Genomic DNA, 24,301 nt, shown 5'->3' with positions numbered 1-24,301 from the left:
ATGAGACAAGGACATCCCTACCGACCAAGCCCTCCCTAACCGACGCTAGGCCAATTGTGCGTCGCCCCACGGACCTCCCGGTCGCAGCCGGTTACGACAGAGCCTGGGCGCGAACCCAGGGACTCTGCTGGCGCTGCAGTACAGCGCCCTTAACCACTGCGCCACCCGGGAGGCCAGTGGACCATTCTCGATAACCACAGGAAACGGTTGAGTGTGAAAAACTCGGCAGCCTTGCACTTCTTGACACAAACCGGTGTACCTGGCACCTACTACCAGAACCTGTTCAAAGTCACTTCAATCTTTTTTGTCTTGCCCATTCACCCTCTGAATGGCACACATACCCAATCCATGTCTCAATTGTCTCGAGGCTTAAAAATCCTTCTTTTAACCTGTGTCCTCCAATTCATCTACACTGATTGAAGTGGATTTAACAAGTGGCATCAATAAGTGATCATTGGCGTTCACCTGGTCAGTCTGTCATGGAAAGACCTCATAATGTTTTGTACACTCAGTGTGTCTTTGTTTAACACGGGAGCTCAAAGTGAAGTATATTTTTCTTGAGGTCTGGGGGGGATGTATCAGGCGTTGGTGCCCGACATGCTCTCTGGCTCCACATGCGGCCTGTGCTGTGTGGCTGACCTGGTTTCCATTTCTAAGTAATTCCCTATAGTTCCCTACACAGTTCAACCCCCTCTGTAGCCTTTCTCAGACAAGGCTGGAATCTGAGGAACATGCTAGTACCTTCTAGTGATGGGGGGGATCAATATTGGGATATTATTTCTCATGATATATTGCATCGTTTTGACAATAACGCAATATTATTTTTGCGCTAGTTGGCTGTTCCTGCACCAAAACTCCTTCATAGCCTTTTCTCAGTCTTCTTTTTCAATAGGGACTGATCAAAACTCGTTTTCTCATGTCTATCTCTGTCCCACTGCAGCAGACATATGGTGAGGAATATGTTTGGAACATGGAATCTCAATAAAATCACAGTATCGAATCGCAATGCATGTAGAATCACAATACATATCGTATCGGCACCTAAGTATCGTGATAATATCATATCGCGAGGTGCCCGGCAATTCCCAGCTTGAGTCTATGCCAAGTCTTTCTGCTCAATCATTGTATTTTGAAAATGGTCTAATTCCTTGAATCTGACGTTCTTTTTAATTGCCATTTGGCCTGGTTTTGTGTGAGCCCCCCTCCCCCAACTGCAATCCATTAGAGGAAAGAATGCAGCATTGGCAACGTTTCTTCATGTATGCTTTTTGACTGTCTGCTGCATTGCATTAAGTTAAATGTAGCGTTATTTCAGCAGAGTTTCTAGCTGCACACACACACACACACACACACACACACGACTCGTGGACTGAAGCCCAATGAAAAATGACCTTGGCAACAATTAAGCAGTTGTTATATTGAAGTTTTACAATATTTTTCTTGAGGTCTGGGGGAATGTATCGGGCGTTGGTGCCCGACATCTTTGTAAAGTTCTTCAGTCTCCTGGGATCTCATTAGTCTCCCTTATATTCCCACTTTTCACCGAGTGAGCACTTCTTAGCATTAAGCAGGCAAGATGAAGCGACCAGGTTTCTCACTAATAACTGAACCTCAGTCTGGACTGATAGGATACCTTCTTGGACTTATTAGTGCCTTCCCAGCGAACCGGGAACATTCCCAGGATATTAGCGAACATTCTCATTAAGTTCTAGTTAGGATTTTATCTAACATTTGCATGATAACATTCAAATGTTTTTGGTTTAAAAAATATGAAAATACATGTATTTTAATGTTTTAAATGAGATATTCATGGAATGTTCTAGCATCCACTAAAATGTTGTGCACAACGTCTGTAACAATCACCACAGAACGTTTTTTTTTTAAATTAGGTTTCCAGGTAATGTAACAGAATGTGTTCTGTGAATGTTCTTGCAACGTCAGGCAAATGTTTTATACAAACACTGTATAATCACCTGTACAGTTTGTGTTATTAGAACGTTTTGGGGGCAGTCTAATGAATGTTCTGGGAATGTTCACAGAACCAGTTTTTGTTTGCTGGGTTGCCTTCCCTTTTAATTCCCCTGGCTGCTGAGTGAAGGGATCTGATGTATTCAATGGGCCTGCTCATTCCCGAATTGTACAAAGTAAAATATATAAAATATAGGGGCCACTTATCTCAATACGCTAGTATGATGAATATGGCAAGTGGTATGTTAGCCGTTGACATGTATTAAATGAACAAAAGGCAGACTGGGGGGAGAATGACACGCTGTATGTATAATCCCTCTCCTCTCTGGTCGTTGAGTATTTCATTAATGAGCGTGATGGCTGCGGGAGACCTAAAGACCCACGATCAAATTTGGAATGGAAGCAATTGGAACACTAAGTGATGAAGAGACTGAGACGTAGGGGAAAGAAATGAAGTGTTCAGACTCCACAGAGTCACCCAGGACTCTACCCCACTGTGATTGATAACCATCCCATCGGCTCCAGACCCTCACTTCAGCTTGTCCACAGGCGCTTTGTGTGTCCGATCACGAATAAATCAAAACGCGCGGTGGCTGAGGAAGACTGATATGGCCGTGTCAAGCCCACTTCCCCTCGGAAACCCACTGATTTATTGTCCCTGTCGCAGGCACTTGTAAAGTTATTCAAATGTTACCATTTATTTTCCTCCTTTTGTTTCCACACCTAAAAAAATGTGACTCAGTTGCCATGTTAGTCCTGGAGGAAACAGGCAGGAGATGGGTGGGCTGAGTGTGACCAAATGTGTGAATAAATGATATCGGTAGTTCCTCTAAACTGTATTGTCCAAAAGAGAAAAGACAGAGGTCCACTTGGCTTTTGAGTTAAGGGACTTACTTGGCCCTTCTGTTTCTACAGGTCATGCCCTGAAACCTCAAGTGTCGTCCATTTTCACAAATTTTGTGGAAGGGTTAAAGAAATTCTACATCACCAAGGTAATTCTTAATGATTTGGCAGAAATACTACTCCTCATTTCTCTTTTTGTATGTCATTTGTACTTCCTGGAAAGGGTTAAACCAATTTTTCTTCCCTGTTTTTTTTCCCAGTTCAAAGGTTTCGACCCCCACCAGTTGGTTGTTGCCACCCTGCTCTTCGAAGGGGACCGCGAGAGGGTCTTGCAGCACGAAAAACAAGTTTACGATATTGCTGCAACATTTGGGTAAGTAGCCCCCATTTCCTTCTCTCAGGTCAGCAGATGTTACCCAACATGCATCCTAAATTTGTGAGGGTTAAATTCCCCCTTTTATTCTGGGAGACTGTCTTCAGTGCACAGGTTACATACAACACAAGACAAAACTACAGTTGGTACCTGGTACACTCCTCATTGTGAGAAATCTGCCTTAGGCCTTGCTTAGAGGCATTCCATTTCCATAGTGGAAGAGCTTGGCCCCTCAGGCTGAAGGTGGTGTGTTTGAACCAATCTAAGACCAAGTATAAAGAGCAATGTGATGGATCACCTGTGGCCGTCCTCCTGTCAGACCTACTTTGGTGTGTGTGTGTGTGTGTGTGGGGGGGGGGCTATTCTGATTGATTGTGAGGCAGATCAATAGAGGCCCTGGTGGAAATAAGTGATCTATCAGCCTGAAAGGAATGCTATCTCTCTCCATTCTGTATGTGTGCACCTTAACTACAATAGCAACAAACCTGGGTTCCTCATAGTTCCCCAACATGTTCAATTCACCTGCACTCGTGGAATTCTGGAGACATTCCTTCGCTCTTCTAACAACCCCGTATACAACTGAAAGGCCCAAAGTAATCGATTACATATACAAAAGTGTGTTGTCGTGTGTAGTGCCACAGAGGTCAGCGAGTAGGGACTTGGGCCTTACAGCACGGCTTCATCGCCATGTCTGAGGTGCCTGGGGGCCTACGCTGGGCTGGGGGTCCCACCCTGACCGGAACCACACTGTTCCACACCATTAAAGAGGAATCGGAACATACTGTAGCAAATAACTCACTTCTTCATCCCCCTGAACACACCTCATCTGCTCTGTACCTAGTCATCATAAACAAACCTTTCATGAAAACACTGGACCCATGAGAAATACTGTTATTGTCTTGGTGACCCTATGGATTGTGTATTAGTGTTGCTCCTTGGCCCAGTGCACAGCTTCCAGTCCATTCCTCAGGTCACTGGCTTTGTGCCCTCAGGTATTATCCTGACCGATTCACAAGTTTAATCATTGAACAGGCCTCACCTACCAGGCAGTGTGTTGTGTTTTAGTTTTTCCATCATTTCATCATCACTTGTCGAGAGCCTGTGATCGATTGGGTGGGTCTGTAAGGGATATTGTCTTCTGGTTTTAAGAAATTTGGGGAGAATTACAGGTAAATCAATTTAGTGATTTCTTAATGAGTGCGTCCTGATTTAATTTGGGTTGTTGGTTGAAAATGTTATTACCCTTGGTGGGTGATGGATGTGTGGTTGACCCGCAGGGAGGCACAGAGCGGCAATCATTGATTTGAACATTGTGGCAGTGAATGGTACTGATGGGCATCACAGGCAGCTGTGGTCAGTGAGAGATGACAGGGCCAGAAAGGAACCTGTTAATATTTAACTTATCTTTTTCCAGGGGCCTGGCAGCTGGAGAGGACAATGGACAGAGAGGCTACATTCTGACCTTCGTCATCGCTTACCTCCGGGTGGGTCACTTCTCCCCCTCTTCTCCTCTATTCTGCCATACTCTCCTAGTGTCCAGAGACAGCTCGGGGAGGGGGGGGGGGCACTGCTCACAGGGGCAGATAGAGACCTCTGTCAACTGATAGGATAGAAGGAACATGAACACAAAGGCTGCAGAATGTGACCTCTGAGATATCTGGCGCCTCTGTTCAGCAGGGATGTCATGTTGTCATTCGAGGAATCTGGACATGAGCAATTGACAGTGAAAAGCTCTTATATTGTGTGCCTCTTTTTTTCTTTGACTTCCAATAATAGTTATTTTATTTGATCATATATTGTCCCCTTCTCAAATCCAAGCCCCGTGCTATTATGTTCTACTTCAGCATTTGTCTTGCGGTTTATTTAACAGGACTTGGGGATGGACTACTACGTGGTCGCAGAATCATTTGAGACATCGGTGCCTTGGGACAGGTAAAGACAAAGATGGCAGCTTGTTTAACCTTTGTGAATGAACGAGTGTCTCTGAACTGGTGTGACAATTCGACATCACTCTCTTCCCACACAGTCAGTTTGAAGAGCCCCAAAGACAAGTATCTCAACCCCTACTCCCTCTCTGACATTCACCTTCATGCCTGCCTCCTCCCTCCATTAACTGGCTGTGCGTGGGAGGGAAGCCTGCCCCTCCAGCCCCAGCCTGACTCTGTGCAGGGGGGGCGCGATAGGGAAAGAGAGAGACATGGCCAGTGTGATGCATTAATGTGTGCTGCTGGGTGTGAGATTGAACATGAATATCCAACATACAGTGTAGGAAATTCAGTGTAAAAAAACCTTCCCATTATGAAACCACACAGTTCTTCCCACACATGAACAAAAAAATGACTGACTCCCTTGCACCTTAAAGCGATATCTCAGGAGAGTACACCCCCCTTTTCACAGACAGACGGGCAGACACACACACACATGGACACCAACACACACGCGTGCTCAGCACCCCACTGTGTAGACTGCCTGATGGGGGTTAGCGGGCGAGCATATGTTCAGGGCTCATTACCCCTCTTCCTCCTCCATCTCTCCACACTAGGCTGCACATGCCCGGGAGTGACGGCCATTAGAGAACAGAGTGAGCCAGTCTCTCCCAGCTACAAATACCTAGCACTACAGTCTCCATAATGGTGTGAGGTTCTCCACCTTGTCTGTCTCTCTGTCTGTGTACCCCACAGTGCAGGGCCAGAGGCCTTCTCTTCACATAACTCACGACAGCTCGGCTCCACCTGTCGTACTGGGTTAAATCATGGGGCTGTGCACCCTATTCCCTATATAGTGCATTACTGGGTCTCAGACAGGGCTTTCAACATGTCCTAACAGTCTGCTCCTCTTCAGGAGAACATGCTAGTCTTTATGTTTTTCTCGCCTGTTGTCTTTCTTCAGGGTGTTGGACCTTTGCCGGAATGTCAAAGAGCGTATTAACCGAGAGTGTAAAGAGCGAGGGGTCCAGTTTCAACCCTTGACCTCATGCAGGTACGTTTAGGAGGAGACCTTTCAGCCGTCTTGGTTTCGACAACACACTTGCTGACATCGTGGAGATCATGTTAAAAAATCCTCGACATGTACCTCTGCATCTCTAACTCCATGATTCAACTTGTGTACATATTTGACCCGTGTGGTTGATCATATCCTATGATTAGATCTTCTAAAACGTGTTCCCTGCAATGAGTGGGCCAGTAGTGTGTGTGCGCGCAGGCAAGAGAGGAGTCCTGTGTGACCTTCCCTGTGTGACCTGGCCACACACGCACAGACTGCCTGCTCCTTGCTCACTGTGGACAGATTAGGCCCCAACCTGATTAGGCTTCAGCCATTTATTTCCCGCCTGCAGTCTGTCACATGATTGATTTGCCCATTTAACCTCTAGAAGCCAGTACACCCTCCGAGCGATGGGCCACGTCACAGGAACAACAGCTCTTCCCACAACTCCTCAAAAGAGACTGGGGGCTAGAGTAAAAACAGAGGAGAAGGGGGGCTAGAGAAAAACACAGAGGAGAAGGGGGCTAGAGAAAAACAACACAGTGAGGAGACGGGGGGCTAGAGAAAAACAACACAGTGAGGAGACGGGGGGCTAGAGCAAAACAACACAGTGAGGAGACGGGGGCTAGAGAAAAAAACAACACAGCGAGGAGACGGGGGGGCTAGAGCAAAACAACACAGTGAGGAGACGGGGGCTAGAGAAAAACAACACAGTGAGAGACGGGGGCTAGAGAAAAAACAACACAGTGAGGAGACGGGGGGCTAGAGAAAACAACACAAAAACAAACAACACAGTGAGGAGACGGGGGGCTAGAGAAACACAACACAGTGAGGAGACGGGGGCTAGAGAAAACAACACAACACAGTGAGGAGACTGGGGGCTAGAGAAAAACAACGCAGTGAGGAGACGGGGGGGCTAGAGCAAAACAACACAGTGAGGAGACTGGGGCGAGAGAAAAAAACAACACAGTGAGGAGACGGGGGCTAGAGAAAAACAACACAGTGAGGAGACGGGGGCTAGAGAAAAACAACACAGTGAGGAGACTGGGGGGCTAGAGAAAAACAACACAGTGAGGAGACGGGGGGCTAGAGAAAAACAACACAGTGAGGAGACTGGGGGCTAGAGAAAACAACAACACAGTGAGGAGACGGGGGGCTAGAAAACAACACAAACACAACACAGTGAGGAGACGGGGGGCTAGAGAAAACAACACAGTGAGGAGACGGGGGGGGGCTAGAGAAAACTGAGAGAAACACAACACAGTGAGGAGACGGGGGGAGAAAAACAACACAGTGAGAGACGGGGGCTAGAAAAAACAACACAGTGAGGAGACGGGGGGCTAGAGAAAACAACACAGTGAGGAGACGGGGGCTAGAGAAAAACAACACAGTGACGAGACGGGGGCTAGAGAAAAACAACACAGTGAGGAGACAACACAGGGGGACGGGGGCTAGAGAAAACTGAGAGAAAAAAAAAAACAACACAGTGAGGAGACGGGGGGCTAGAGAAAAACAACACAGTGAGGAGACGGGGGGGGGGCTAGAGAAAACAACACAGTGAGGAGACGGGGGGGGGGCTAGAGAAAAACAACACAGTGAGGAGACGGGGGGCTAGAGAAAAACAACACAGTGAGGAGACGGGGGGCTAGAGCAAAACAACACAGTGAGGAGACGGGAGACAACACAGGAGGAGACGGGGGCTAGAGAAAAACAACACAGTGAGGAGACTAGAGAAAAACAACACAGTGAGGAGACGGGGGGCTGAGAGAAAAAACAACACAGTGAGGAGAGAGAAAACAACACAGTGAGGAGATGGGGGGCTAGAAAAACAAACAGCACAGGAGGAGACTGGGGGCTAGAGAAAAACAACACAACACAGTGAGGAGACGGGGGGCTAGAGAAAACAACACAGTGAGGAGACGGGGGCTAGAGAAAACACAACACAGTGAGGAGACGGGGGGCTGAGGAGACGAGAAAAAACAACGCAGTGAGGAGACACAACACAGTGAGGAGACGGGGGGCTAGAGAAAAACAACACAGTGAGGAGACGGGGGGCTAGAGAAAAACAACACAGTGAGGAGACTGGGGGGCTAGAGAAAAACAACACAGTGAGGAGACTGGGGGCTAGAGAAAAACAACACAGTGAGGAGACGGGGGGCTAGAGAAAAACAACACAGTGAGGAGACGGGGGGCTAGAGAAAAACAACACAGTGAGGAGACGGGGGGGGGGCTAGAAAAAAACAACACAGTGAGGAGACGGGGGCTAGAGAAAAAACAACACAGTGAGGAGACGGGGGGCTAGAGAAAAACAACACAGTGAGGAGACGGGGGGCTAGAGAAAAACAACACAGTGAGGAGACGGGGGCTAGAGAAAAACAACACAGTGAGGAGACGGGGGGCTAGAGAAAAACAACACAGTGAGGAGACGGGGGGCTAGAGAAAAACAACACAGTGAGGAGACTGGGGGGCTAGAGAAAAACAACACAGTGAGGAGACTGGGGGCTAGAGAAAAACAACACAGTGAGGAGACGGGGGGCTAGAGAAAAACAACACAGACTCTTGTACTGGTGTTTCCTTTCCCTGAAGCACAGTGTTTCATTGATAAGGGTTTAGTTGAATTTTCAATGCAGATCTTTTTGCCCTGGTTAGAGTTATAGTAAATATGCACATGCCTACTAAGATGGTTAATATCCAATAAATGTTTAATGATAAGGGAATCGAGCATTTTATCATATTAGCCCTGCGCTTCTTAAAAGGAAGCACGTAACGTTTTCAAATAGTATTCATCTTTTGAACTGTGCAAAATGTCAGTTATTATTATAATTTCTTGTTTTGCGTATTCATGTGAAAGCACAATCTTTTAGCCAGTTGCGGACAGCCAGTGTTGAAGCATATTGTGTCCTGAACCATTGTAAACGTAGCTCAGATAATCCAATCAAAGTGTGCTGATGGCCATTCAATGTCCTGATAATGGGATGTTATTAAAGGTGACTGATCCAGCGCATCTCCTCCGCGTCTTAGAAAACATGAGGGAGAATTGGGGTCAGAGGTTCACGAGAAAACACCAGCCTCTCGGCTCCATCCGTCTGCTCTCCGATTCCAATGAGAGAGAGGGAGAGAGAGAGAAAAGAAGAAAAAAAGCATTTATTGTTAGAAAATTGATTTTGGTTCTACTAAACGATGCTCTCTTTGGATTCATGTGGAGAGAGATTGCAGTGGGACACGTGTGGACGAAAGCATTTAAGAACACAACCCAGCCTTTTATTCTCTGTTGTGAACACTGTCATGTTGAGACCCTTTGCTCTTGCCTTGCAGAGTGACTCAGACCTATGACGCTGGCGCGTGTGTTTACTTCTACTTTGCCTTCAACTACAGAGGACTGGCGGACCCAGTACATGCGTATGAACGAGTGGAGGTAAATCTACACAGCACTCCGAATATGTACTCGCTTCCCATTCACAGACATGCGTCATTTCCGACCTGAAACTCTTAACCGTTACCACTCAGGAGGATGCATGACCACCATAGTTAAGGGTGACGATGGTCATTGTGGAAATGAGGGGTTCACTGATGTGTCGTCTGTTGTCCATTCCTATAGCACGCCGCTAGAGAGGAGATCCTAGCCAATGGAGGAAGCCTCTCGCACCACCACGGAGGTACAGTCAAGTGAACATCCCTACATCTAGAAGTATCCCTACATCTAACCATGTCAGCACGCTTTGGCACCGTTCCTTTTGGCTCCAAAACCCGACAACATTCATGCTTACTGCCCTGCCTCCTCACTTAGAGATGGGTGGCAGGGCAGTGGTTTAAAGTCCCATTAGGGTAGTCTGACAGGTTCTTTCGGTATGCTGCTCTATGTAAGAAAGCAGGCAAAGAACGGTCTTTTGAAAGCCTCTTTTGGCTAGGAGGAGACCTTTCATTGCTTCCTTGGGGCGTCCAAACTTCCCCACAGCGCAGACAGTCTGCCGTGGCTCTTTTGTTCAACACGAGCCAAATGAAACGTGAGCAGGGGAGCGAGGGGGGAAAACGGCTCTGTTGGTACCCTATCAGGGCTAACCCAAATGGCTACCTTACCTTATCTATATTGCCATCCGCCTGGCTGTTTTCATACATCACTTTAGGCTATTCATCACGCCTGTCAGGAACAGCATGCAGTGAATCAGCTGCGATATTAAATCACAATTTCTCCCGAAGGCGGGGAAGGTTAAAAATTAGAAGATTGCTAATACTGGAAGGCAATAGGCCAGGGTAAATGATGCCGGTGTTATCGCCCGGTATTTACTGACCTCCAATCGGTGGGCCACCCGGGGCTGAGCAGGGGGGTGTGGGGCCAGGGGGGAGAGGGGATATTGATGCAGCTTCTCGGTGCGAGGCCCACTCTGTAATTGTGATTAATAACAGCTGGGTCTGCTATCTGAGCGAGGACAGGCCGGTTTGTCTGCCCACAATCACCGCGTGACAAATGGAGCTAGTTTCACTGGGTTTTGTGTATCAAACAAAACAGATGTAGTCGGGGAGGACGAGGTGGGAGGCCACCGCAGGAAATATACATTTTTCTAACCTGTGTTAACACCAGGTCAGGCTGCCCAGGGCGCGCGTGTGTGTAGTGGCTCTGGGTGAGTGGAGTGTTTTGTTTGTTGTGTGTGTGTGTGTGTGTGTGTGTGTGTGTGTGTGTGTAACCCTCTATCTCCAGTTCTCCACTATCCATCCCTGCAGCTTAATACACTCTTGCTACAACACAACTACATTTTTACACAAATATATGTGGGCTGGATTTGACAGGCCGGTTTAAGGACATTTTAGAAGTCGTCACATACCATCTATTCATGACAATATCTTCTATTGCTTTAATGTTCTAGCCCCAATGTTTAGCTCGAAGGTGGTCACTGTTGTGTCAGAGTAGAATGTAAAAGGAAACATGTTTTAGCAGGAGCAGAGCTGTTGACACACCAGTCAGGTTGAGAGTCATCCGTCAGTGTAAACTTAGAAACAGCCCTGGTTCTTCAGACACTCACCCCACTGGACTTGTCCCTGTTCATATCAGAGAGACACAGGCCCACTACACTACCCTCTCTTTCATGTCCCGGTCTCCAGTTGTTTAAACAGGCCAGTGCACACAGAGAGACTGAGTGGCAAGGCTATACTCCACACGGGGGGGGGGTGCTCCAGAAGAGCAGGGAGGCAGCTCCTCCTGACCGCGTGACTCTATAGAATGTCGGCCTAAATGCCGCCGGTCAACTGCACTACTACTACACAGGTCACCGAGAAGCGCAGCTGGAAACCAAGAAAAATGAGTTGAATTAGCTTATTTTCCGTTCATTAGCCATAGCTCTCGTTGTTGGGCCGTCTCCCAGAGGTACACAGAAATATCCGCTGTTTCTAGACCTCGGTGTTTCTCATTCATTTCCAAAATAAGTGCCTGCCTGCTCCTCTTTGTATGTCTCAGCTGTATGGCCAAACCCAGGGTAGATTGATTGCAATAGCAGGCGAAAAGGAGGGAAAATGACAAGATAGATGTGTAAATTATCACTGTGATGGAGGCAATGATGCAGTCCCGGCACCTTCTGTTTTCTCTCCTTCCTGAGAGATGGAGGTGGGACGAGGGAGGGGAGAAGGAGGGAGGAGGAGGAGAGCAGGCCACTTTGTTAGTTATTGGGTAGCAGCGGATTGGGTGACTGACTGGTCCCACTGTCACCATCTGGGTGTGCGTGGCGTGGCCCCCCTGTTTGTCCTGTCTTGTCAGGAGACGGCCCTCTGTGGCCCCATGGCTGATTTCCATCTGTATCCCCTTGCTGCTCCGCCTCGGCGTCGCTGATAGCATGGCGCCCAAGCCTCCCCCATGCTCCAGGTCTCAGTCACCCCCCCGCCCACCCCCTTTCTCTCAACTCCCCCCATTTAACATGGGAGGCTGGGCTGGCTCTCTTCAATGCCAGCGACGTAGAGACAGGGTGGGGCAGTTCAGTTACGGGGGAAGGGATGGTATGTGAGCGCCCCTTTTCTATCTTGCGCTGTTAAATTTGTTGCCTTACTCTTATCTAATCTCTGATGGTTATATCTGCACATTACCTGCAGGAGCTTCCAACGCATGTACTCATTTCAATGGCACCTGTTGAAGATCATTCCATTCTCAGGGCTGTTTTTAGACTAGTGGAAAGAAGATAGCTGTGTGTGCTTTTCCAAGAAATTGCGACCTTACGCTTGATGTTTACCCAGAACAAACAGACTGCCTGGTTTCCCCTCTTCAAAGATCCAATGTCGCTTTCAGATTGACTCTGATCTCAGCACAGGTTCCTCAACTCTCTCTGTTTGTTATTTACTTTCTGAATGAATTGTGTGTTATCAGACAAAAGGAGTGAGGTTGCTGTGACCTGTTGTGGAACATGTGGGGGGTTTGTCATTCTAAAACTGATAGTGGATTGAACAATTCTGTAGCAGTTTCAATGTGGTGCCAGTCCCATGAATGCTCCTGGTTTCCAGCCATGCTCTGGTGTTGACTGTGTGCCAGGGACCAGTGAGAACCTGTCCCTCTCCCAGAGGCTCCAGGCTCCCTGCTGCGGCCCTGGCAAGACTGGGGGGACTCTGGAGTGTGTCTGTCTGTCTGTCTGGCCAGCTGGCAGAGCGCTGGTCTGGGCTCTCCAGCTCCTCAACAGGAGCCTCCTCACAGTGGGCCTGTGGCCAGAGCCATGACAGAGGACCATTGTGTCCCCGCGTCACCTGCACAGTCAGTGGCCAGGGTCAGAAGGATGGCGGTGTGTGTGTGTGGAGCGGGTGAGCGTGGCGCGCTGGGACTGTAGGGCTGTGCTGGTCAGCCTGAGGAGAACACGCACCCCACACACCGTGGTGGCGTCTGTGTGGGGGGGTGATGATAAGGTAGTGGAAGCCTGCTCAGGGAATGCGGGAGGGAGAGGCAGAGCGGGGCGTGCATACGGCGGCCAGCCGGCACCTCCTCGGGGAACACACAGGGCCTAATGAGTTTGATAGGCTGCTGGGCTCCATAAATCATGCCATGCAAAACATTTCTCCTCTCTGAATAAAAGCATTTATCACCTTCTGTTTATTCACTCACTCTCACAAGATTGATTGGCTCCCAAGCAGCCTGCTGCGCAATCAGGCGTGCTGATTTCTCCTTTCTTTTGTGTTTATTTTTTTCTCTCTCTCTCTCTCTCTCTCTCTCTCTCTCCCCCAGTTGGGAAACTTCGGAAGGAGTGGATGAAGGAGAGCATCTCCAGCTTGGGTGTCGGGATGCTCCAGTCCGTCAAGGATTATGTGGACCCAGATAACATTTTCGGCAACCGGAACCTCCTCTAATTTACTTCTGGCTTTGTTTTCCACCTTTTTATCTTCACACCTTTTCTCACAGCCTCTCGTGCAACTGGCTTTAACAGTTACTAAAATGTGAAATTGACACGAAAAGAAATATAAACGCCCCCCCCCGCCTCCTTCTGTATGACTTGAGTTGCGCTGTCATCGTCAGACGTGGTTCCATTCCTAGAGTGTCTGTCTGGTTCTTGAGGAAAGCAATAAGCCGGTCACCTTTCACTTTCCTCGCGCAACATTCTGTTGCAGGCGGGTAACAATAATCGTCTATGATTCATTTTTGACGATCATAGTTTCAAAGGCCTCGGCCCTTTCCAGAGTGTATCATACTAACTACAGTACGGTGATTGTGTACTGTTGCTCGTTTCAGTCACGTGTACAGCACGCTATAGGAATGGCCTTTCAATGCTGTACATGATGCGAGCTAACTTTTGTGATCCCATGGTTGCCATTTATTAATTCATGAATTGTTTCCTACGATTTATGCCATCTTCACTAACTTAATTTGTATTTGTACACGTTGTTTATTCACCTGTGTTTGGCACTACTTTAGCAGTAAGTCTGAGATGAACGCACTCTAAATCCCTGTGCCTTTCTGAAGACGTCTCCCTTTCCTCCTCATATACTCCAGGTGCAAAGGTTACCGACTGGAAGCTTGACTGGTTTGTCTTTCTTATGGCATCCTGTTTCTTCCCTAATAATGACCGTGTCCTTCATTAGAGATTTCTCTGTTTCCAATTGGTCTTTGTTTCTCAACTCAAGCCCTCATGCCTTTTTAGTTATGACTTAGAACGATGAATTATTGCCACCGGAGCTGTGTATTTTGTTTGGATCTGAACATGTTACCTACCCTAGGAGTACTTACATTATGCTTGAGTGGTGCCTACTGAAAATTGACCTCAGGGTTCAAACGTCCCGACCCGAAAACCTTAGCTATTACGTTAAACTGTCATTGAAGAAACTATGACAAGGTTAGATGATGCATCTATCAACACATATAATTATTGTTTTTGTCTTTTCTGAACTACATTTTAACCTTGCATGGTCTTTGCTTGTCATATAGAGTTCAGTTTGTGGACAAAGCCAATATACTTGGATCTTACATGCTTTAGTGTGTACTTTAGTGTTAACAGGTTACAGACAACTGAATCCCAATGCCCATGTTTGTACCAAAGACTTTTCACACAACCCTTTCACCATGCAAACATACTGGATGTATATGTTTGTACATGTTGTATAGTTAAATACATTTAGTATGGCATTAACATTTATATATCCTGATGATACTTTTTTTATTATTCATATATGCAAATACCCAGAAACCATCTCTAGAAATATCCAAAAATGTATAACTGTTACTGTAAGAATTACATGTACAGTACTTATTCCTGTTCATATCAGACAAAACTTAATTAAAATGTCATTACAATTGTCACGACTTCAAAATAAGTTTCTTGTATTTCGATGTATTTACACACAAATACATCAGAATTCATCGCTAGTCTGGTGAGTGTCCCAGTATTATGGTTTTGTTTGAAAGGATACATTTGAGTCAAACAAAGTTGTACCTTTTGTCACTTAACGATGATTGTGTAGCTAAGTTTGGCCTCTCTTTTGGAGGCACGTGTTGATGTTGTGGCCAATCCTGAACTCGCAGACATGGAATCTACTGTGCGGTGCTAGAGAAAGATACATGAAATGTTGTTGCGACCATTTTCCTGTCACTACTACTGTATGACTTTGTTCCTCCTGTTCCCAAGCTAGCCTCACAGCTTTCCCACAGTGCATTGTGTCACCCCATGCCACCTTCCTACCCAAGTTTCTCATCTCCAGCTACAATAAACATTTTGCCTCGATGAAACGTCAATGAAGGAAATGGTGGGGTTCCAGACAGTATTTTCTGATCAGTTTCATGCTTTTATTTCTTGTGATGGTATCGAAAGAGAACTTAATGAGAGCTTGAAATTTGAATGTTTGTTATTTTCCACTTGATAGTATTAACATTCAAGTACATTTTGTTAATACTGTTTGTGCAATAAATTGAAATAAAAATGAGCAGTTGTCTTGTAGATTGACACATCAGTTGAATGGAAATACTGTATCCAATTGACAGGAAGTGTCACTGCTTGTCTCTCGCATACAGGTGATGTCAGAACACACATTTTCTCTCCCACACACACACACACACAGAGAGAGAGGGCTTGACGGTCAGCAGAGCAAAGGGCCCGGTCCTCATAAAGATACAGGCATTGTTTGGCCGCCCACTCGTCCTCTTAAGACACGCCAATTGACTACCTTCTTCAAGCTCAAGGTAATCCAGAACGGAGGAGTTGCTGTAACACACATCCTTTCTGTGCTTCCAGTCAAAGGTATCTCGAGCAGCTCCCCTGAGATTCATCCTCCCACTCACCCACTCACCCACCCACCCACCCACCCACCCACCCACTGCTGCTGCTGTGGCTGACGTCAACATGAACACAGCACTTATCTGGGGAACAGCTATGTTCAGATATGTAGCAATCCCAATCTTCCAGAGAGAGATTCATCACAAAGGATAATCCATGTTGATTTCTATGCCACCACCATCGCCCTGATTTTACACTTGAGTGTACACCTTTCCAAGACAGGCTGACCAGGTGAAACCTATGATCCCTCATTGATGTAACTTGTTAAATCCTCTTCAATCATTGTACTTGCCCATCAAGGGGAGGAGACTAGTTGAAGAAGGATTTTTAAGATATTGAGACATGGATTGTGTATGTGTGCCATTCTGAGGGTGAATGAACAAGACAAAGATTTCAGTGCCTTTGAACAGGGTGTGGTAGTAAGTGCCTGGTGCACCGGTTTGAGTGTGTCAAAAACTGCACCACTGCTGGGTTATTCACACTCAACAGTTTCCCCTGTGTATCAATACTGGTCCACCACACAAAGGACATCCAGTCAACTTGACCCACTGTGGGAAGCATTGGAGTCAACGTGGGAAAACACCTTGTGGAGTCCATGTCCAGCTGAATTGAGGCTGTCCTGAGGGCAAACGGGGTGCAACATTAGGAAGGTGTTACTAATACACACTTTGGAATGTATACCACCAGATGTGAATATTTCTCCGTTATTTCTACAGTAGGTCTTGTGCAGACACATTTCCAACTTAGTCCTGATTGGAATCACTGCTCAGCAGGTAATCAGACACTCGATAAGGAGACAGTGCTGGAATTCTCCAATGCGACTGTTCAGATTGCATCCATCCTCTTTATTCCTATATACCCATTTGTCCACATGGGGTCAGTATGGTAACAGGACAAAATTGTGCATGTGTACTCTTCATTAGAGAATGGAATCCCTTACACAGCCTTACAAAATAATGAAGGCACAGACAACTAGCAGCACATTTTTATTTCAACTTAACAAAAACATTGCACATTTTCCAGTAACATGCCTGTATAGGTCCATCAAGTTCACCTAGCTTAATGAGAAAAGAGTAGTAACCAATGATGTATATAAACCCTGAATTGCTATGCTATGTATTGGCCAATGAGAGGCTTGAAGCAGCTGGTCGGCCATATTAGCACTCCCCAGTGGGAGCAGTCCTCCATAGGAATGAATGGATTTCGACAGTATTTCAATTCAAATGTTTCAAGGACAAAATTGCATTTATTTGAATATTTGTTTTGAACTTAAAAATGATACTTTAAGGAACATGTTTTTATTTGTGTTATTTATTTAAAATGTGTATGTTTAGCTGACATAATATACTTTAAAAGTATGCATTAAGGTGTCTGTAATAGAATAGACTTGCCTAAATCAAAGGTAAACATTAATAAATGCATTTCCATACAATCCAAAATATTTTTTACGCCGGTGGGGGAGTGCCAAGATGGAGGTGAGGTGGCTTCAAAACAGCGCTCCCTGTCAGTCGTCTAGTGTATATATAAACCATTGGTGGTAACAGAGGGAAAATATGAAGAAATACAATAAGCTGTTTCCAAATGCTAAAGAAGACAGTACCAAGTAAAAATTGGCCACATTTGAAACCAAATGTAATAAAAATATTACAGCAATGTTAATACTTCACCAAACATGATGCAATTGTATAATCCATGCAATTAAATGAAATAGTCAAATGCATATTAATAATAATGTTCAAAATACGAGGTATTTGTTGGCTCACGTTTTTGTTTGCTACAACCATAGCAGTTTGATTTCAATACTGTAGTCACACCTCATGCAATTCAATTTCCCATCGTCAAGTTGTTTCAACTCAAATACAGCAGCACAAAGATCCATGCCACACGATGCGCACAGCTACATGTTTAAACTCCAATGAACAAAGCTACAACAATTCATACCCCAAATAAAACGTCAACATGGAACCTAATGCGGCTACAGCACGGACACGTTCTGTTCTAAAGGGATCCAAACGTGTTAATAGTTTAGAACAATTGTACGTTTCGATATTTTTGGTGTGAATACCTAGTTGTGTTATGTACTGACATGGTTTTCTGAGGTACACTAGTAAGGAATGAGCTGCCATTACACTATTTGTGTGACATTCCCGATGCACCTTTCCCTCAGCTGAAATAGCTTCAGCAGAATATATAGCCATTCTCTGTTGAATCAACCTGCAGCGGCCATCTAAAGGCCATAGACTAAAAACAAGCACATCGTTGAAATTAGTAAACCAATGGGATGGGAGCCTAATTGTAAATTGGCAAATTATTCATAAAACATGACATGATCAGAACAATTTTGCAAAGGCACATTGTCTATGTGTGTGATTGATCTCTTTCCCAATCATGTGGCTTATAAAACGACTCTTCTGGGTCAGTAATACTTCTAACGTAACTTACATATATTAAATACTCTCTAACTGAGACAGGGGATCAAGACCAAACTCAGAATGGTCAAATAGAATCTCTCAAAACTATAGAAGAATCTCAGTGTGTGAAGACGCCATGCATTTTTCATAAGGGCTTTCAAACAAGGCACAAGGAGTGGAGTGGAGCGAACGATTTGCATTGCAAGCGTAGCCACAGGCCCTGCTGGTTCCCAACACCTTGACCCTCAACACTAGCTAACGTCATGACTCCAAATCAGCCAAGCATCCAAATCAACAACTGCACTTGCAAGTACCATCTCTTCAAATGTCATATGTACAAAAAAAAAAAAAAAAAAGAGTAACCACCCCCCCCAAGAACAATATTCTAGCAACAGATATCGAAAGCAACGTAAGGGATGGCATAATGACGGTACAGAAAAACAACAGTTAGGTCCTCTCTACATACACTCCATGCACCTTGTAGTGAGGTTGCAGCTTTCTCCTACATCTGCCTTATCACTGTTTGCCATTCTGACACAGAGGTCTGAAGTTTCCTCACACTTGCAATGGTCAGAGGAATAACTAGCTGCGCTGCTCTGACTAACATGTCAGACACAGCTCTCTCTGTTTCCCACACAGGAAGTAGCTGTGGAAGGAGCAGGAAACACCTTGACCGTGGCGACAGTCTAAAGCCCATCTCTAGTGGCAAAAGCAAGCAGAGCCCAAGAAATCTCTGCACTGCACTGCACTGCACTGCCTATTCTGCAGGCTGCATTAAAGAGTAAAGAAGCTAAGAGGCGGAGGAAATATTGCCTGGAGAGGTCAGCAGGAGCTAGCTTGCCGGTTTGGGAGGGTCACCTGCACAGCAAGGTGTGTTGCAAGGTGTGTCGCCCAAAGAACAAGTTCTTGTTTCTGTGGTGTCACTGCTGCAATGGCTTGTGGGTTTGGACTCACTCTGGCTGCGTTGTCTCTCTTTGTTTAGCTCCCCCCACTTGGCCCTGTTAGCCTGGATCAAGTCAACCATTGGCTGGAGCTTGGGGTTTATTTTCACCAATGTCTGGAGAGAGGGAGAAGAGAGCGAAAGGGAGAAGAGAGCGAGGGGGAGAAGAGAGCAAGAAGGGAGAGAGAGAAGAGGCAGGGTGTTATAAAGTGAGATAAATGAAGACCATCTTCCACGTAATACATTATTCACCATACAAAAAATGTGCATCTGACTGCTAAGTTACCTGCCACCCTGATATGTACAATAGGCTACAGTAGAGCACATTGCCATGCAGTACAGTTTAGTGCAGTAGAGTACAGTAGGGTACAGTACAGTAACATACAGAACATTACACTGTACTCTACTGTACTCTACTTGTTACTAAACGTAACTGTGCTGTCCTCTACTGCAGTTGTTCCCAAACTTTTTATAGTCCCGTACCCCTTCAAACATTAAACCTACAGCTGCGTACCCCCTCTTGACATTGTCCGTAAGATTGAGTTCATTTGCACATAAAAAAATCACACAATGATGCAAAGACCTGTGTGTTGTCCTTGTTAATGCACACAGGAAAGAGCTCCAATTTCTTAATCATAGCCTCAATTTTGTCCCGCACAATGAATATAGTTGCGGAGAGTCACACTGTAATCCTAGATTCAGATCATTCAGGCGAGAAAAATCATCACCCAGATAGGCCAGTCGTGTGAGAAACTCTTCATCATGCAAGCGGTCAGACAAGGGAAAATTATGGTCAGTAAAGAAAACTTTAAGCTCGTCTCGCAATTAAAAAAAAAAGTGTCAATACAAACTCTTGATAACCAGCTCACTTCTGTGTGTTGTAACAGCGCTAAAAGGTCGCTGCCAATATCATTGCATAATGCAGAAAATACATGAGAGTTCAGGGGCCTTGCTTTAAGAAAGTTAACCATTCTCACTGTAGTGTCCAAAACGTCTTTCATGCTGTCAGGCATTCTGAGAGGTATGGTATCTGTTGCTTTTATACATGTCTTACTACTCAAAAGTCGTCTTTATTCTCGCTCAAAAAACTTTAGTGGCTTATTTTTCAAATTGTCATGTTTTGTTTCTAAATGTCTGCGCACGAGTGAAGGTTTCCCGTGAGAGAGTAACGGTTAATGTGATTGGATGTTAATTATTTGACTAGGATACCTGTATTTGACATTGTGTTGTTATTTCGCTGAACACTAGATGGGTGAATTTTATTTTTGGCAGTGAAACGTGGCTACTCAGGAGAGAGAAAAACCTCACCTTAGCACCGTTGGAAAATATATATGTAGTTTGAAAATGTGAATAATTTTTATTTGGCGTACCCCGGACGGTATTACGTGTACCCCTGTTTGGGAATACATGCTCTACTGTACTGTGCTGTCAAAACTTGGACCATATCTCTTTCATTACTTGTTACTTTTATTTCTTATTCTTATTTTTTATATACATTTTTTAACCTCATTGTTGGTTAGGGGGTCGTAAGTTAGCATTTCACTGTAAGGTTGTATTCGGCGCCTGTGACTAATAACATTTGATTTGATTTGATCTGAACCAATCATAGATGTCTTTTTTGGGGCTAAATCAAGAACGGGTCCGGAACAAATCTCAACCAATCATAGACGTCTATGTTTAGGCTGAATCAAGTCCGGTCTCGACCGGACATCTGTGGACAGACCAAATTTCAACATCTTTTCAACGTCCATAGTTGTCAGCGTTGGACGGTACTCACTGGGTTAATATGAAGAAAAAATGACTTACTGGACTGTAATTAGTTACTAGTGTCATTCTTGCTGTGGAATTGTAAACGACAATTCAGTCACTGTGACACATTGCCTTTCATACAGCCTTTAATGAATTACCTCAGAGACGTGGGGGGTTCTCTTCTCTTTACACTGCATTTAGGCTCCTTTAAATATGATCTAAATCACTTGGCTTCCCATTGCACACTAATTAACCCATGTTTCAAACACTTTCCACAACAGACACAAAACATAAAGCCGCCATTTAGGAAGAGATACTGTACACATCGCCACGACAACAGGGGATCATTTAATTTATGCTATCAATTCAATTCACATAACTTTTATATCCGGATAGGGAACTTTATATGTGGTGATGGGCTGGGGCATGCAAGACACATAGCGACATAGGACGCAATACACAGTTATTCCACTCATATATATGAGTGGAATAACTCACAATGTTATAAAACGCTACAAGAATGGTCTATGAGGTATGTGCTCAGTATCTCATCATCCCCGCCAGTGTGCAGTTACCGCTGGACCGTGGCGCATCTCCATACATGTTTTATGAGTCAAATCAGTACAATCTCATGACAGAAAATGATCTACGGAACTGCTTGTTGCCTGAAACTGTCAAACCTGTTACAACCGCTAGGGGGATTTGAAAAGCACGTGTGTTCAGAGGGTGCACTCACAAACTCACACAACAGTTGCAGTGGTACACTGAAGTTATGCTTTCTAATTGGGTGCAGTTCAGCAGTCAAGACTACATTTACATGATCAAAAGGTGCCACATGGCCTCTCATTCATATGCTATGCATAATCATTTCCAGAGACGGCTTTTAGTTTGCACTTCTAACTAGAACCTAGTGACCGTATGTCCACAACATTCCATAGTGAACATGAAATATTCCAAATGGTGTGTTTCCACTTCGAATTTTGAAGCGCTCCAGACACATTGATTCATACAGTTCTACCATTACCAGAACCATAGGGTACGTCCCAAATGGTACCTTATTCCCTATATAGTGCACTTTTTTTTAACCAAAGTCATATGGAATAGGATGCCATTTGGGACTCGGCCGTACACTACACAGGACCAGCTCCCTTCTAGTCGCCATGGCAGGTTGTTGTTAGAGCACTCAGTCTCCACATCCACAGATGGTGAGGGTTCAGTAAAGACTGACTCCTGTCTGGGAGTTGACATTGCACCTTGTGTGTGGTGCTGCAATAGCACCACGTTCCTTGGATGGACAAACCCACTCTGTGATCAACTTAATCTCTCTGAGTTTGACTAGTACAGCTGGAGAATAGAGGAGGATTTCCAACTAGGATCCTGCCAATGTCTCTCTTCTCTTTCCTCATTCATTCTAAAAACCCCTCTATCTTGTTCCAGCATCAGTATTCCAGTGCAGTAGACGGAACGAGTGGGGATAAAGACGGAGTGCCATGGTTATCTGGTAGGCTTTGAAGATGGGAGGTTACATAACGCGGGATTAATATGCCACACAGTAGCACGAGGAGAAGGAGATCAGTGAGATGCTCTTCCTCCCACAGACACAAACCCCTGGCGCCTCTGAACTTCCTCCTGCTCCCCTCTCTCTCTCTCCTCTAATTGGTGGCGGTATGGTTGTGAGCTGTATATCTGCATTCTCTAAACATGAGCATTTGCAGGCCACTGTGTGAGACTGCATCTAAAGACACACAGAAAGCAAATCCCTTTGTTCTAATAATGTAGAGCTTTCAAAGCAGTAGGGGGAAAAAATGGCAGTCTACCATCACTTTGAACACAAGTTGCTCATGAATTAAACGTTTGAAAGCATATTTGTCCTAATATTACAATACAGCAGGCCTACGTTTGTCAATCAAAATATATGTGAAAACATATTTCGTTTATTTTTTATTTTTTGGCAGCGTTGATCTGGCAAAAATCATGTCTGTAACTGTCTGCATACTGTATGGCATTCCCTGTATTTCTCACTTGTTTGCTTTGTGCTCTTGGCCTCTAACTCTCTTTGTCTTTATCAGTGGCCTTGATCTTCCCTGGAAGTCAGTCATCCAGTCTTCCTCGGTCTCCCACACACACTCACTGCCGCAGACGTCATGACCTGGCTCATCCGCACCCACCCACCCACGCACGCATGCACACAATGAGAGCACAGAGCTGACTCTCCCTATTCATTCCCTCTTTCAGTGCTGTGCAGTTGAGGCACACTATACCTGCATTAAAGGGAGTTAAGCATGTAATATACTGTATCATCATCACTAACGTCAATGCTTCCCTCATTCATTTGTTTGCCTTGGCATTCTCAAGATCCGGAAACGAGGTCTCATTCTAGTGCAGTATTCTCAAATAGATAGTACACGTCCTTGGAGTTATTTCAGAGATTTTAAAAAATACCTTATTTTTCTAAGAGGTGTCTCTAAAAGGAAAAGAATGTTTACTGCAGTGACATTTCCACTGCTGCCGTCATTAGGGACAATGACAGGCGAAGGACGGCCTCCTCTGTAGAGGGGGCTATTTGGCGGCTAGTGGTGCTTGGTGGTAGTGAGAGCAGTAGATTGAGTCCCTTAGGGTTTGGGGAGGCTGTGGTGGCATTGCGGAGGATTACCTCATAAAGCGGAGTACAGATCCCATCGATCCACTCCAGCTGCAGCCCCGGCAACTCGTCCTTCCGGTTTCGATCAAAAATGGCCTGGAACACAAACACACGATTAAGCCTCATGATTCCTTCACTGTTTGTTCCACTTCCTTCCTACAGACACACTAGCCCTGGATCATGATTCTCAGTTCCATTACATTACACATAAGAGCCCAGATACTCGGTCTCAACATTAACACACACCGCCTGCGGTACGCTTTTGGAATCACAAGGACTTTATCTTTCATATCAGCAAGAAATAATTTCCAAAAAAGAAAAGGTTAAATTGATACACCTTTATAGGGTTAGTGTTTCCAAACGGTCACATCTTCATGTTACAGCAAGTGTTTCCGGAAGAGAGATAGAAGATCGAGGGACCACCTGTGCTAACTAGCTATCTAGCAATGTTCCGGTAAATGTATATTTTGCATTTGTGAATTCATTTTAATGTGATATAAAAGTAAAGAGCTTTATGTTTCTAGAACCGTATTGCAATTGGGAATCGATTCACGTTTAGACTTAGTTTTTGTCTGTTTAGGCTGCCAGAGCCAGTCTACCTCTGAGAATAACATATATGGCTCTATTTCTGGCGTTAAGGCGGCGCTCTCGTGTCAAACGCACGTTAGT

General features: G+C 45.3%; 2 protein-coding genes across 3 annotated transcripts in view; one reads left to right on the top strand and one right to left on the bottom strand.

Annotated features, from left to right (window-relative positions):
- The window catches only part of agps (alkylglycerone phosphate synthase), a 52,186-nt gene extending 36,631 nt beyond the window's left edge, over positions 1–15,555 (top strand). Inside the window, exons 13-20 of one of the 2 annotated variants that reach the window (XM_052493781.1) lie at positions 2,884–2,960; positions 3,072–3,184; positions 4,599–4,668; positions 5,055–5,116; positions 6,074–6,163; positions 9,482–9,581; positions 9,765–9,822; positions 13,356–15,555. In XM_052493781.1, coding sequence (XP_052349741.1) covers positions 2,884–2,960; positions 3,072–3,184; positions 4,599–4,668; positions 5,055–5,116; positions 6,074–6,163; positions 9,482–9,581; positions 9,765–9,822; positions 13,356–13,477 — 692 coding nt within the window. In that variant the 3' untranslated portion in view covers positions 13,478–15,555. The remainder of the gene's footprint in view (positions 1–2,883; positions 2,961–3,071; positions 3,185–4,598; positions 4,669–5,054; positions 5,117–6,073; positions 6,164–9,481; positions 9,582–9,764; positions 9,823–13,355) is intronic. The other variant, XM_052493782.1, reaches the window with a different exon arrangement.
- A 1,309-nt stretch (positions 15,556–16,864) lies between these two features.
- Positions 16,865–24,301, bottom strand: part of pde11a (phosphodiesterase 11a) — a 57,639-nt gene continuing 50,202 nt past the window's right edge. The window contains exons 19-20 of the mRNA XM_035750023.2: positions 23,645–23,728; positions 16,865–19,359 (exon numbers count right to left, since the gene is read on the bottom strand). Coding sequence (XP_035605916.1) covers positions 19,135–19,359; positions 23,645–23,728 — 309 coding nt within the window. The 3' untranslated portion in view covers positions 16,865–19,134. The remainder of the gene's footprint in view (positions 19,360–23,644; positions 23,729–24,301) is intronic.

This window comes from Oncorhynchus keta, chromosome 34 (assembly GCF_023373465.1).
Source record: "Oncorhynchus keta strain PuntledgeMale-10-30-2019 chromosome 34, Oket_V2, whole genome shotgun sequence".
In the NCBI taxonomy this organism is placed as follows: Eukaryota; Metazoa; Chordata; class Actinopteri; order Salmoniformes; family Salmonidae; genus Oncorhynchus; species Oncorhynchus keta.
This window is presented reverse-complemented; position numbering and strand designations above follow the sequence as displayed.